This window comes from Bos indicus x Bos taurus, chromosome 23 (assembly GCF_003369695.1).
Source record: "Bos indicus x Bos taurus breed Angus x Brahman F1 hybrid chromosome 23, Bos_hybrid_MaternalHap_v2.0, whole genome shotgun sequence".
Classification (NCBI taxonomy): domain Eukaryota; kingdom Metazoa; phylum Chordata; class Mammalia; order Artiodactyla; family Bovidae; genus Bos; species Bos indicus x Bos taurus.
In genome coordinates, this window is record NC_040098.1 from 18,124,834 (window position 1) to 18,138,230 (window position 13,397).

At 45.1% G+C, this 13,397-nt stretch overlaps 1 protein-coding gene across 1 annotated transcript in view; it reads right to left on the reverse strand.

The window, feature by feature from the left end:
• XPO5 (exportin 5) overlaps positions 1 to 13,397 on the reverse strand; it is a 45,034-nt gene that overhangs the window by 2,380 nt on the left and 29,257 nt on the right. The window contains exons 21-31 of the mRNA XM_027525324.1: positions 7,759 to 7,859; positions 5,932 to 6,028; positions 5,157 to 5,293; positions 4,559 to 4,656; positions 3,705 to 3,751; positions 2,863 to 2,960; positions 2,182 to 2,244; positions 1,235 to 1,317; positions 698 to 805; positions 428 to 565; positions 81 to 245 (exon numbers count right to left, since the gene is read on the reverse strand). Of these exons, the coding sequence (XP_027381125.1) occupies positions 81 to 245; positions 428 to 565; positions 698 to 805; positions 1,235 to 1,317; positions 2,182 to 2,244; positions 2,863 to 2,960; positions 3,705 to 3,751; positions 4,559 to 4,656; positions 5,157 to 5,293; positions 5,932 to 6,028; positions 7,759 to 7,859 (1,135 nt within the window). The remainder of the gene's footprint in view (positions 1 to 80; positions 246 to 427; positions 566 to 697; positions 806 to 1,234; positions 1,318 to 2,181; positions 2,245 to 2,862; positions 2,961 to 3,704; positions 3,752 to 4,558; positions 4,657 to 5,156; positions 5,294 to 5,931; positions 6,029 to 7,758; positions 7,860 to 13,397) is intronic.

Genomic DNA, 13,397 nt, shown 5'->3' on the forward strand with positions numbered 1-13,397 from the left:
CCATAATGGGCAGGACCACAGCTGGCTTCTGAGGCGACTGCAAAGGTGGTTGGGAGCACTAAGGAAAATGTGAGACCTACCCCAATGCACCCAGCAATGAGGCGCTTGAATTGGTCCTTCCGGCGCTTGTCAGCCACTTTCTGCAGAGAGGGGTTCAACAACTTGCAGTCAAACTGGTCCAGACAGTCCTTCTGAATTTCTGGAATCTGCTCCATCACAGCTCTTATCTCCAGGTACCTGGGCCGCTGAGAAGTAGGGATAAACCCACTCAATGGCATGGGTCTGGGCCCTGCCACACCCACGTCTCAGGGGCAGCACTAGCAACTTGACAACTGCCTGTGTTGAGTTTATTAAGGCCCAAGTGACTGGAAGCGGCCTGTGAGGAATCAAGCTGCAGCCATCCTGCCTGAAGGCTTTCTCCACTCACCAGCGCCTCATATATCTGGAAGGCCAGGTGGACCAGGGAAGCCATGCAGCCGTCGTGCTGCCCATGTGTCTGTAAGCCCTTCAGCACGCTGGTGAACAGCCATGTAACAGCATCTGCGAGCAGTGTCCCTGACAGCACCTGGGGAGACAGCTGTGCTCAGGGTGAAGGGGGACTCTCTGAAGGCCCCAGCACCCCAGTTCGCCCAACTGAGTCAATCCCCATGACCCCAACGTTTCATAAGGGGTGAGAAGGAGGGATGAGGAACCATACTTGTTTGAGGAGAGGCCAGCAGAGCTGTGTGGTCGTCCTCTGGCAGGACAGAGTGTCCTTCCAGGCCAGGGAGTTGAAGGCCGTAATCAATAGCGCTGTACAAACATCCTAAGGGAAAAGGATGAAGGAATACAATGAGAACTCAAGCACAGTGTTCTCTGTTATGCATCAGGGGTTAGCGTTTCACTAGGTAAGCAGGAAAATGACAAAAGCAGCTACTGAAGAGATGTGAGTTTATTTCTGCTATGTCTATCAGGCCATCAAAAACAGGAACCGATCAGTATAGAAAAGAAAACCTGTGCAGGAAGGAGACAGAACCCAGGCTCGGGGAAGCTGAACACCGTGGCCTGGTGGCGCTGTGCCTGGGTGTTTATCTGAGCCTTGACCCACGCCAGCACGGTAACACCGGGGCCTTGTGCCTTTCCCATATGAAGAAATATTACCAAGATACCCTCCTGGTGGTACCAGAAAGTGAGTAAAGTGGATGCAGGCTGCCCAGCAGGGCAAGGAGAGAACCTCAACTGCCCCTCCACCCACCTCATGCTTCATCAGGCATTTCCCCAGGTCTGTAAGCTCCGCCATGGCCGAAGGGGCTACCTCTGTGGCCATCATCTCTTCATCTGTAAGCAGAGAGCAGAATGTTAAGGTTCATCCTTTCAGAACAGAGGCTGTCCTTTCTGACAGAAGCCTGGAGTAAAGCAGAGTGAGGATCCTGGGCTGACTAGTGGTTCTAGGTACTGGGACATCCCCTTAGGCTCATGAGAGGGTGTAGAAGCCTGGCCCATGGCAGATCTAGGGATACACCTAACTGTATACTTGCAAAACAATTTTTTCTGGACAGTTACTTAAAAAGCCACAAATGCTGAGGCTCTTTTATCATTGAACCAATATTTGAGCACCCACTGTAGCAGACACTGATTTACGTACTGGGGATATAACAGAAATAGGACAAAATCCCTACTTACTGGGGATATAATAGGACAAAATCCCTTCCTTGTTGAGAGTTAAGTTCTAGTGAGGGAGAGAAGTAATTGATAAAATATAAGTAAAACATGATGTCAGGTAGTGATCAGTGCTGGTAAGACAGAGCAGAGGAGGAGACCAGAGGCTGGCGTTGCTGTTTTTGATAAGATAGTCATAAAAGACACCCCTCAGAGGTGACATCTGAGCAGAGACCTGAATAAAAGCAACAATATACTGGGATGGTCCAGCATATAGTTAGGAGAACAATCATTCTGGATGGATTGATCCAGAATCTGGATAGAGGGATCACAAGTGCAGAGGCTCTGTGGGGGGATGGTGCTGGGAGAACACAGCAAGGGGGCCAGTACGGGGGAAAGCTACATGTATGTGTACAAAGTCTCCTCCACACCAGTCTGCTAGGGACATGTTTTCTATGGGAACTGACCTGGTTACAAAAGTAACAGTATTGAGGAGAAGGAGCTTAAAGGCTGACCTCCAAGGGCTGCAACAGCCTCACTTACCATCTCCATCTGCAGGGGGAGCAGCAGTGTGGTCAGCACCTTTCTTTGAAACACAGCACACAGCTAAAGCAAGAAAGCAGGGTTACTGGGCTGATCACCACCAGACAACAGCCATCTCAGGCCAGTGGATCCCAAACTGTCTCTGGGCAGGCGAGGACGGGGGAAGGTAGAGGACCGTCCAGGCACAAAGTCGGCTTCACCAATAGAAACCAAAGCATCTGACCAGACCGTGTTCTGGTCCCTCTTCAAGTTCAATCAACTGGAGGGAAATTACAGAATGACCTAAGAGTAACTGACTGGGAGTGGAGGTCTCATAGGTATAACTGGTGTACTATGGATGTCAAACAAATGAACTAACCAAAAAGTAAAAAATATAACCACCTGCATGTCCAAGAATTAAAAGTTTCCCCGTTTGACAAAGCTAGGAAGTTACTCCTACCGTTAATCCAAATCCCTCCTGCTATCTGAACCATTTGTTCATGTACTGGCCTTAGTATGAACAACTACGATTCAGTTCACAATTCACAACATGTCTTTAAGTTGACTTAAAGGCTACCTAGTCTCTATTTAGTTCATTATTTCTTATCAGTCTGTCCGTGTTGCTGCAAACATGTAGGTGAGTGACCAGCTGTTTTTCCAGAAAAAGGCCCGTCTTCGACCCCTGGTTCCCACGCCACTTACTGATCAGGTCCATGACTTCTCGGGTTAACATCCTCACCAGTTGTTCCTCCAGCATCTCTTGCGACTCTGGGTTTTCATCTGTCGTCTCATCTTCTCCACTGTACAAAATCAGGGACCAAGGCTCATGGGAATGCAAAAGCAGCAGTGACCCTAGCCAGGCCCTCTGTGCCCACTTCCTTCTCCTGACTTCCCTGGTCGACATTCCACTCGGACGTTAGGAATGGGCAGCAGTGGACTTCCAGTGGTTAAGAATCCACCTGCCAACCCAGGGGACACGGGTTCGCTCCCTGGTCTGGGAAGAGCCCACATGCCACAGGGCAACTAAGCCCATGTGTCACAACTACTGAGCCTACACACCCTAGAGCCCAGGCTCCACAAGAGAAGCCACTGCAATGAGAAGCCCAGGCACCGTAACAAAGGGTGACCCCTGCTCTCCACAGCTGCAGAAAGCCTGTATGCAGCAGCAGTGATCACTGAGGGGCATTATTATAATGCTTGTGACTATCCAGTTGGCTCGAGGGGACTCGATCAAAATCCTAAGTGGTAAGAATGTCTCAGCATTCACCTAAGGCAGCTGAAGGTATCCCCAACGAAAGCTTGAGCTGAGTCTGCCTGTGAGAGAAAGGCCATCTACTGTTTCGGCTGAGCGTAACTATAACCCACTATTTTAGCCCTGGGATGGTAGAACCCTTCCTTCTACCATTTAGGCTGAGCATGACTAACTATAACCCAGTACTCTTCTAGACCTGGGATGGTAGAATCCTTCCTACCCTATGGCTGCCTTCTCTCACCCCAAACCTGGCTGCCAGCTCATCCATCAAGGAGAAGAGATACTCCCTTACCAAAGCAGGCTCCTCTGGTTGATGACTTGCCATTTTTGGGAAAGCCTCTGGGAAAACAAAACAGAAATAAGCACTACACTGGGGGCAAGGCTGGAAAAGAAAATATCTAAGGCCCACTCAGTGGTGAGAATTAGCTGAGGATGAGTCCAGGTAACAATTGCAGAGCCTTAGGAAATCTCATAAGGTTAAAAAACCAGATATGGTTTCTGTAACCTCTCCCAAGGTGGCTCAGTGGTAAAGAATCCACCTGACAATGCAGGAAACATGGATTTGATCCCTGGTCTGGGAAGATCCCCTGAAGAAGGAAATGGCAGCCCATTCCAGTGTTCTTGCCTGGAAAATCCCACGGACAGAGGAGCCTGGCGGGCTACAGTCCATGGGGTTGAAGAGTGTTAGACATGACTCAGCAACGGAACAACATCCTCTCCCAAACCCGAGTGAAGGGCAGCATATCAAACATTTCTTTGCTTGGCAAGGATCAAGAGCATTTTAGAAATCCTGAGTCTCTTCTGGATGCACCAAATTCTCTGCCCAGCTGGTCTCCTTGCTTAATTCGAGTTGGGGAAACACAATTCCAGAGGAGCACTCTGCTGACCACCTCTCCTCAGTTAACAGGAGGACAGGAGCAGAACCTGAGTCTGCATGTGCTCGGTGGGCAATGGGACCAGTTTAGTTCTTGGGTGAGCTGCTCTATCCAGTGCAGGGTGGGGGTGGGGGGCAGGGTGGGGCAGATGTGCAGCTGTCCTGGCAGGGTGAGCAGACGACACTTCTGGGAGCTCTTAGCTTGTGAGACTCACAAGAGGCCACCCACTCTAAGAGGTCTTTGTGCTACCCTTTCCTGACTGATCTCTTACCACGTGGAGGTAGGTGAAAAGAGGTCCAAGGATGGGAGACACCAGGGCTTCATAGTGCTCCGGGGGACAGAAGAGCACCAGAGGCTTCACAAAGACCCATGCCGAGGCAGGTTAAGGAGCCTTAGCATACGAGCGCATACCCTGTTGTTCTGAAGCACGGCTCCCCTGTGAGGCTGGAACTACAATAGCTCTCCTTCACCACTCTCCTTATATTGTCACTTCAGGAAAGAAAGACACTCCCCAAAACAAATGAAAACAGAGAATCCGAATGAGAATGCAGTATAAGAGTGTCTTCAAAGAGAGGCACCCGACAAAGTACAGAAAAGGGATAAGAGCTTCATCTTCCATCTTTCTAAGCAGTGGGAAGGTAAAGATATCTCTAAGGAGAAAGAGCTTTCAAGACCCCCTGACTGCTTTCAGGTTTTCCCTGCTGTTTACTTCAATCTTCTTGTCTTTTTAATGTGGTTACTGTATACTGAATAGAAATGACTCCATCTGTTTCACGCAGCTCAGCTCTGCCTCCTCTAGTGCCTGTGAACAGTTCCTGTCTTAACCTTCTAGCCCTTTGGGGGTTTTCCAGGGACTTTCGAAAGGATATGAAGCATGGGTCTGAGTCGGTAGTCAGGAATATTGTTCAAGTTGACGAAGGCGGAGCTGAGGAGCTGGGTGGCCAGGTGCTCCACAGTGTAGAAGTCCTGCTGCATGGAAGGGCCTGCCTTCCCGAGGATATGGAAACTGCAAGGGAAAATCATGGGCAAAATCAAATCCATGATCTGTCACCACCATCCCTGACTGCCCTGGGAATCTCTTGTCTACGAGAAGACTTCTCAGCTAGAAAAGCAATTGACTGTATTTCCTTCTTAAGAGAACTTCAGTTTAATCACCATCCTTTGAAGATGTGGACTTAATCTTCTATCAGAAGTGAAAATACCAGCCCCCACCACTTTTAAGGAAACTTGTTGACAGCAGAGCCAGTTACCCCCCACCCCTGATGCCACAACCAGGACCCCAGGCCACCAAACATGGCCGCCACCTTCTAGTGTCCCACGGAAAGTGGGCTATGAGTAGTGAGGTCTGAGAACATGCACCCCCATCTTCTACTCTGATCTCATCATCATATGCACTGGAAATAGACAAGGTGGGCATTAAAATATCAAGTCATGGCTAGGATTAAAGGCACATGTGACAATTAAAAAAAAAGAAAAAGGAGGAAATCAGCCTGTTCATTTTGATTTGACACTAGAATCATCAGTCAAATTTTGTCGTCATATTACCTGTACACTAGAACGCTGGATCAGATGTAAAACCCAAGGCCATTCCTACACATGGCATGTCTAGGAGAAGAACATGAAAAGGCAGCATGGGTTCCTTACCAGTTTTCATAGAGGGTGCAGAAGAAACGCTGCATTCTTTCCAAGACCGTTTTATAGACAGGAGAGTCATTCAGTTCCAGGAGAGGCTGAGGTAATCCTACAGACAAAGATGGGTCAGGAACCTGCTGCTCCACTGCCGAGGGCTCTCAGCCTACCAGCACCCTCCGCAGGCAGAGGTGGTTTGGGGAGTGGGGGGCGGGGTGGGGTGCTATAAATGCAAAGCAGCTAACCAAGTCTTCTACCAGCAGGAGACGCTAACAGCTTCCCTGAAGGGACTGTTACATTGCCTTTGCAGGCAAAGGTGAAAGCCATTTAAATGTCCAGGTGTGAAGACTCCAACTTTCGCCTGGGTTTCTCCACATGGAACTTGTACCGAAGCACACAATGACAGCCTCAAATGATCTCTCCATAAAGCACCTGGAATGTACCCCTTCCCTTTTAAGTCACAGAATCTCTTTTTCAAGCAAAAATTTATGCAAAGGGTCAAGATGTATAGCAGATCAAAAAGAAGCCCATTTATCTCAAAGAGCTGCCGTGGAAGATCTGTACTTCTAATCAGAGGCAATTTTGTTTCCAGCCTTGCTTCTGCCTGGCAGCTGCCAGAGGGAATTGTTTACCCATTCTACTATGTTTTGGTCAGTCGTACATTTCTACAGCACCAGTTCTTGGCTTACTTTGAATAACGGAAGTGGGATGGAAGAGGAATAGGCGGTGAAGCAAAACCTACTTTTTGTACTAATAGTAAGACATTTCTTGGATGTTCTATCTTCACCGGTATCTGAAACAGGGAGCTTAAATAGTGGGGCCAAAGGAAATGGCCCAGGATCATTTAGGTCAAAACAGATGGGCCCTGGAAAGGGAAACCAACAGTCTTCTTGTCATTAAGTCACGGCTGAGGCATGCGCATTAGATTGCTTAATCATGGCCAGGCCCAGGCAGAGGTGACAGCCGGGGCAAGAAACACTGGGGGGCTGTGATGGAGAGCCAGCCCGAACTTTCAGAGATCAGCACACAGTTTAGACAACTCTGTTGTCTGCAGTTCCAACTTCTAACTGATCACCCTGCTCTGTGCTCCAGCCACACGAGTCGCCTCCTCTTCCCTGGATGTATTGAGCTCTCTGCCTAATGCCTGGGGATTGGGATCTGCCACTCTTGTCTGCTTAGAATGCTCAGCATCTCCTTTTGCCCCCAGTCTGGTTGGTTCCTGTGCATCCTAAGTCTCCACTCAGAAGCAATCTTGTGACTCCTCTCCACGACTGGGTTGGGTTTTCCAATAAACCCTCTCTCCCAGTCACTTTCCTACACAGCACGTATCATAATTATGATTGTAAAGTCATTTCCTAATGGGAAATACGAGTTAAAGCAACATTCTGATAAAGGCGAAACCTGACTTAGAAACGATTCCTTTAAAATTTTAATAATAAATATAATATTTTACTGATTGAAGCTATTTAAGCTTAATTGTTTGATTACTTTTCCCCTTTCCCCTGCCCTCCATACAAAAGACAGGAAAGTAAGCTAATATCCTTCAGGTCAAAAAAACCATGGTTTATTTACAATCTAAACGCTCTAACATGTACCACCAGCTGGTAGCTAAAGCGGAGGAGGGGTTAATGTGGGTTGTGTATGCTTCTGGAGACCTCTGCATGTTAAGATAATGAAGTGAATGCGTTTGTTTCCAGAGAGCCTGGAGGAATTCCATATGTGCATTTCTGAACAAACTAGTGGTCCAGGTACTGCCAGGTGAGGAGAAAGGGACACAAGGCACACTGAAGCTGCATTAGGGATAAGCTGAACTTCAAGAAAAAAAAAGGTTCGATTTCTTACCTAAAATAGCAGATTTTTCCACTTCAAGCATATCCAGAGCCCTTGTGAAAGGTTCTGCCATTTTGGCTAGCATTTCTGGTGCGTATAACGTATTGTGAGTTCTGAAAAAAATAAGAATGCTGTGTGAACTTTCTTAGCCTGCTACAGAAGGAAAGAGTGGATTTTACCTTATAATTCAATGATGTTGCATTTCCACACAGACATCTTCCTGTCAGCACTATTCTTGGTAGAAGAATTTAAATGTTTCCCTGGAGAAGGGGTTAGACTTGAAGCTATTAAGTTTATCTGTATGGTATACAACACCTAACAGCAATCGACCACAAGAATCGAATTCTGAGAGAGCTGGACAACATCTCAGTCTAAAGCTGGAAAACAAAATTCGTTCAAATCTGAGACAGTGCCTGGGCGCTCTGTTTTCAGACTGCCAGTGACTAAGGATGAAATGTCAGAGGCCTTGTGGTGCAGGACCACAGGCGGGAACAGACAGCAGGTAGTAATATACCCCCATCTTTAGGATTTTTTATCTCTCATCCAGCAGGGTGGACCCAACAATGTTCTGACAGCTGTTTAGCCTCCTAGAGGCGCATCGCAATTCCTAACGTGAGCATTTCTTCCTCACCAAAAATGACTCACCTGAATAGTTATACTTTGTTAGAGTACGGACCTGATCTGTCTTCCACAGCAATGGCACCCCTGAACACGATAGCCAGAGAGCAAAGCTACCTATTTTTCTTTCAAAGGTTAATTATAAAAATTTCAAATGTACAGAAAATTCTAGAATATAAAACGGACCAGGCAGATTAAATATTTAAGAGGAACACTGAGGGACTTCCCTGGTGGTCCAGTGGTTAGGAAGCCATTGTTCATTGCAGGGGACCCAGGTTCGGATGTGATGTGCTCCATCCCGTATGTGATGGAGCAACTAAGCCTGAGCATAACTAGAGTCTGTGTGCCACAACCGAGATTCTACACGCTGCGACTAGGACCTAACACACCCACATAGATAAACAAATAGGTAACTTTTAAAAAGATGGACACGATTATTTTAAACCACACTTATTCTTTGAAAACCTTCAATAATTTTTAAAAAACCTAACCACATGCATTCGTCACTACACCCCTTTAAACTGCTTTTTTGTGACTGGCTTATTCCACTTAGCATAAAGTCAAGGTTTACCCATATTGTAGCATGTTGCAAAAACTCCCTCCTTTTTAAGGCTCAATGATATTCCATTGTAAAGATCATATTTTGCTTACCTACTCATCCACTGATGGAACACTCTGGTTGCTTCCACGTTTTATGTAGCTATTGGGAGTAATGCTGCTATGAACATGGGTGTATAAATAGTTCTTTATGACCCATTTTTAATTCTTTTGACTATATACCTTGAGCTGGAATTGCTGCTTAATATGGTAATTCTTTTTCCAATTTTTAATTGTTTAATTACATTTTTTTGGTGGGGGGTGCTGCACTGCAGGATCTTAGTTCTCTGATCAGGGATTGAAACTGGCCCCCCTGCAGTGGAAGCAGAGTCCTAACCAGCGGACTACCAGGGACTCCCACTATTTTTAATTTTTGAGGAACTGCCAAGCTGTTTTCCACAGCAGCTGTACTATTTTACATTCCTACCAACAGTGTAAAAGAGTCCCAATTTCCCCACATCCTTCCTAACACTTATTTTCTGATTTTTGGATAGCTGCCATCCTAATGGGTGTGAGGTTTCTTTATTTTAGTTTTGATTTGCATTTCCCTAATGACTAAAGCCTTTGACTGTGTGGATCACAATAAACTGTGGAAAATTCTGAAAGAGATGGAAATACCAGACCACCTGATCTGCCTCTTGAGAAACCTACATGCAGGTCAGGAAGCAATAGTTAGAACTGGACATGGAACAATAGACTGGTTCCAAATAGGAAAAGGAGTACGTCAAAGCTGTATATTGTCACCCTGCTTATTTAACTTATATGCAGAGTACATCATGAGAAACACTGGGCTGGAAGAAGCACACGCTGGAATCAAGGCTGCCGGGAGAAATATCAATAGCCTCAGACATGCAGATGACACCACCCTTATGGCAGAAAGTGAAGAGCAACTAAAAAGCCTCTTGATAAAAGTGAAAATGGAGAGTGAAAAAGTTGGCTTAAAGCTCAACATTTAGAAAACGAAGATCATGGCATCCGGTCCCATCACTTCATGGGAAATAGACGGGGAAACAGTGGAAACTGTCAGATTTTATTTTTTTGGGCTCCAAAAATCACTGCAGATGGTGACTGCAGCCATGAAATTAAAAGACGCTTACTCCTCGGAAGGAAAGTTATGACCAACCTAGATAGCATATTCAAAAGCAGAGACATTACTTTGCCAACAAAGGTCTGTCTAGTCAAGGCTATGGTTTTTCCTGTGGTCATGTATGGATGTGAGAGTTGGACTTGAAGAAGGCTGAGTGCCGAAGAATTGATGCTTTTGAACTGTGGTGTTGGAGAAGAGTCTTGAGAGTCCCTTGGACTGCAAGGAGATCCAACCAGTCCATTCTAAAGGAGATCAGTCCTGGGTGTTCTTTGGAAGGACTGAAGCTAAAGCTGAAACTCCAGTACTTTGGCCACCTCATGCCAAGAGTTGACTCATTGGAAAAGACTCTGATGCTGGGAGGGATTGGGGGCAGGAAGAGAAGGGGACGACGGAGGATGAGATGGCTGGATGGCATCACCGACTCGATGGATATGAGTTTGAGTGAACTCTGGGAGTTGGTGATGGACAGGGAGGCCTGGCGTGCTGCAATTCATGGGGTCGCAAAGAGTCGGACACAACTGAGCGACTGAACTGAACGGAATGACTAAAGATGTTCAGCATCTTTTCATGGCCATATTGGCCGTTTGTATATCTTCTTTAGAGACATGTCTAAATGGCAACCCACTCCAGTGTTCTTGCCTGGAGAATCCCAGGGACAGGGGAGCGTGGTGGGCTGCTGTCTATGGGGTCGCGCAGTCAGACACGACTGAAACGACTTAGCAGCAGCAGCAGCAGAGACATGTCTAGTCAAGCCTTTTGAGCATTTTCATGAGATTATCTGTTTCTATATGTCTACCCTTCTCAGTGGGCTTCTCAGGTGGCTCAATGGTAAAGAATAGGCCTGCCAAGCAGGAGATGCAGGTTAAATCTCTGTGTTGGGAAGATCCCCTGGAGGAGGAAATGGCAACCCACTCCAGTATTCTTGCCTGGAAAATCCCATGGACAGGGGAGCATGGTGGGCTACAGTCCATAGCATCGCAGAGTCAGTCGGATACAACTTAGTGACTAAAACACCATCACTATCCTTTCTCAGTTACAAACTATTTTGACTTCTCTAGCTCTGCAATAAGTTTTGAAATTGAGACATCTGAGTCTCCCAATTTGGTGCTTCTTTTTCAAAACTGTTTTGGCTTTTAGGGGCTCCTTGCAATTCCATATGAATCTGAGGATCAGCTTTCTGCAAAACAAAACACTGCTGGAAATTTGTTTGTTTGCCGTTCAGCCTGGGGGACCTTATTTCCCTGACCAGAGATCAAACCTGTGTCCCCTGCAGTAGAGGAGATGCAGTCCTGACCACTGGACTGCCAGGGAATTCCCACTTTTGGAATTTCAATAGGGACTGCATTCAACATTCAGATGGCTTTGGGTAATATTCCATCTTAATGAACTTGAGTCTTCCAATCCATGAATACAGGGTGCCTTTCCCTTTAGGTCGTCTTTAATTCCAGGAATGGTTTTTAGTTTACAGAATATGTCTTTCATATCCCTTGGTTAAATTTATTCCTAGATACTTTATTCTTCTGAATGCTATTACAAATGTAATTAAGTTCTTAATTTCCTTTGGGGATCATTCATTGCTGGTGTATAAAAACACAACTGATTTTTGTATGTTGATCTTGTATTCTATAACTTGGCTGAATTTATTTATTGGCAATAGTAGTTTTTGTTTTGTTTTGGGGTTTTTTGGTGTTTTTTTGGGATCTTCCATGAAATGGGAGGCTCATCATTTGTGCATAGAGATAGTTTTGCTTCTTTTCCCATCTGGACGCCGTTATTTCTCTTTCTTATCTAACTGCTTCTGGTACACAATGTTAAACAACAGCGGTGAGAGTGGACATCCTTCTCATGTTCCTGATGACAGAGAAAACCTTTACATCTTTCACCACTGAGTATTAACGTAAGCTATGGATTTTTCGTAAAAATCATTTTCATGTTGAGAAAGTTTCCTTCTAGTCCTAGTTTGCTGTTGCAAAACAACACTGTTGACAGGGTGTTGGATTTATCATGAGAGGGTGTCGGATTTTGTCAAATGCCTTTTCTATGTCAACTAAGATGATCAACTGGCTCGCCCCCTTTTTCTATTAATATGGTATACTATGCTGATATATTTTCTTAAGTTGAACGACTTCTCACTAAGGAGGTGGCACCATGGTACTGCACTTCTAACTCACATGCAGTGGAAGAAGGACTCAGTACATACTGCTCTGGTATCTCTGACTCCAGATCATGTGTTCATAAGCAGGGTGTCCAACAAGCCCTAGTAATAGTCAGATTCCTAAAATATCGCCTTTCCTGACACACATGCAAGTTAGAGCACTATGCTTCCACTATTAAGAAGAACTAATCATTGTTTGGCAAAGAAAAAGACAAGCAATAAAAATCTTAAGTTGTGCATGATCTGTACCTATCTGAAATATTCTTATTATCATCAGCTAAGGATGTAGCCATCATACCACAGGTATATATTATTCAGCCACAATAGAGGAGAAAATCTTGCTCTCTGGAACATGATGGACCTTGAGGGCATTATGTACATGAAATACACCAGACACTAAAAGACAAATAGAGTATGATATTACATATGGAATCAAAAAACCCAAACACATAGAAACAGAGCCAGTTTGATGGGTGCCAGATGGAGACGGGGGTGGGGAAAATGGGTGAAGGTGGTCGGAGGCACAAACTTCGGTTAAAAAGATGAGCATGCTCTGCAGAGGCGATATATACACACAGCGACCACAGCTAACAATGCTGTGTTATGTGTTTGAAAGAGAGATCTTACAAAAGAGATCACAGAGGGGGAAAAAACGTGGTGAGGTGATGAAGGTAACTAAATCTACTGTGGTAACATTTCAAAAGGTATACATATATCAAACAAACAAAAAAGTATAATCACTAGGCTAACCAGGGCTTCCCACATACAAAGATTTCAATAAAACATTGCAGATATATGGAAACAATGTAACAAACTTCAAGTTTATCAGAAAACTTGTTATTCTAACAGATAGCGAATGATAATGAACCTTTTGAGAACCAGAAAATTCTATCCCCCACATCTATCTTCCATCCAATCCACTAAGAACAACACTGTCCGGTGGAAATAAAATGTAAGCCACGTAAGCCATTTAAAATTTTCTAGCCAGCCAAACTTGAAAAGTGAAAAGAAATAGCTTAAATTAATTATATTGTTATTTAACCTGACACATAAAAAGATCATCATTTCAGTGTTAGCAATATAAAAATTAATGAGGTATTTAAATTCTTTTTGTACTAAATTTCTGAAATGTGGTGTGTATCTTCATACCTACAGTTTATCTCAATTCAGACAAGCCATATTTTAAGTGCTCAG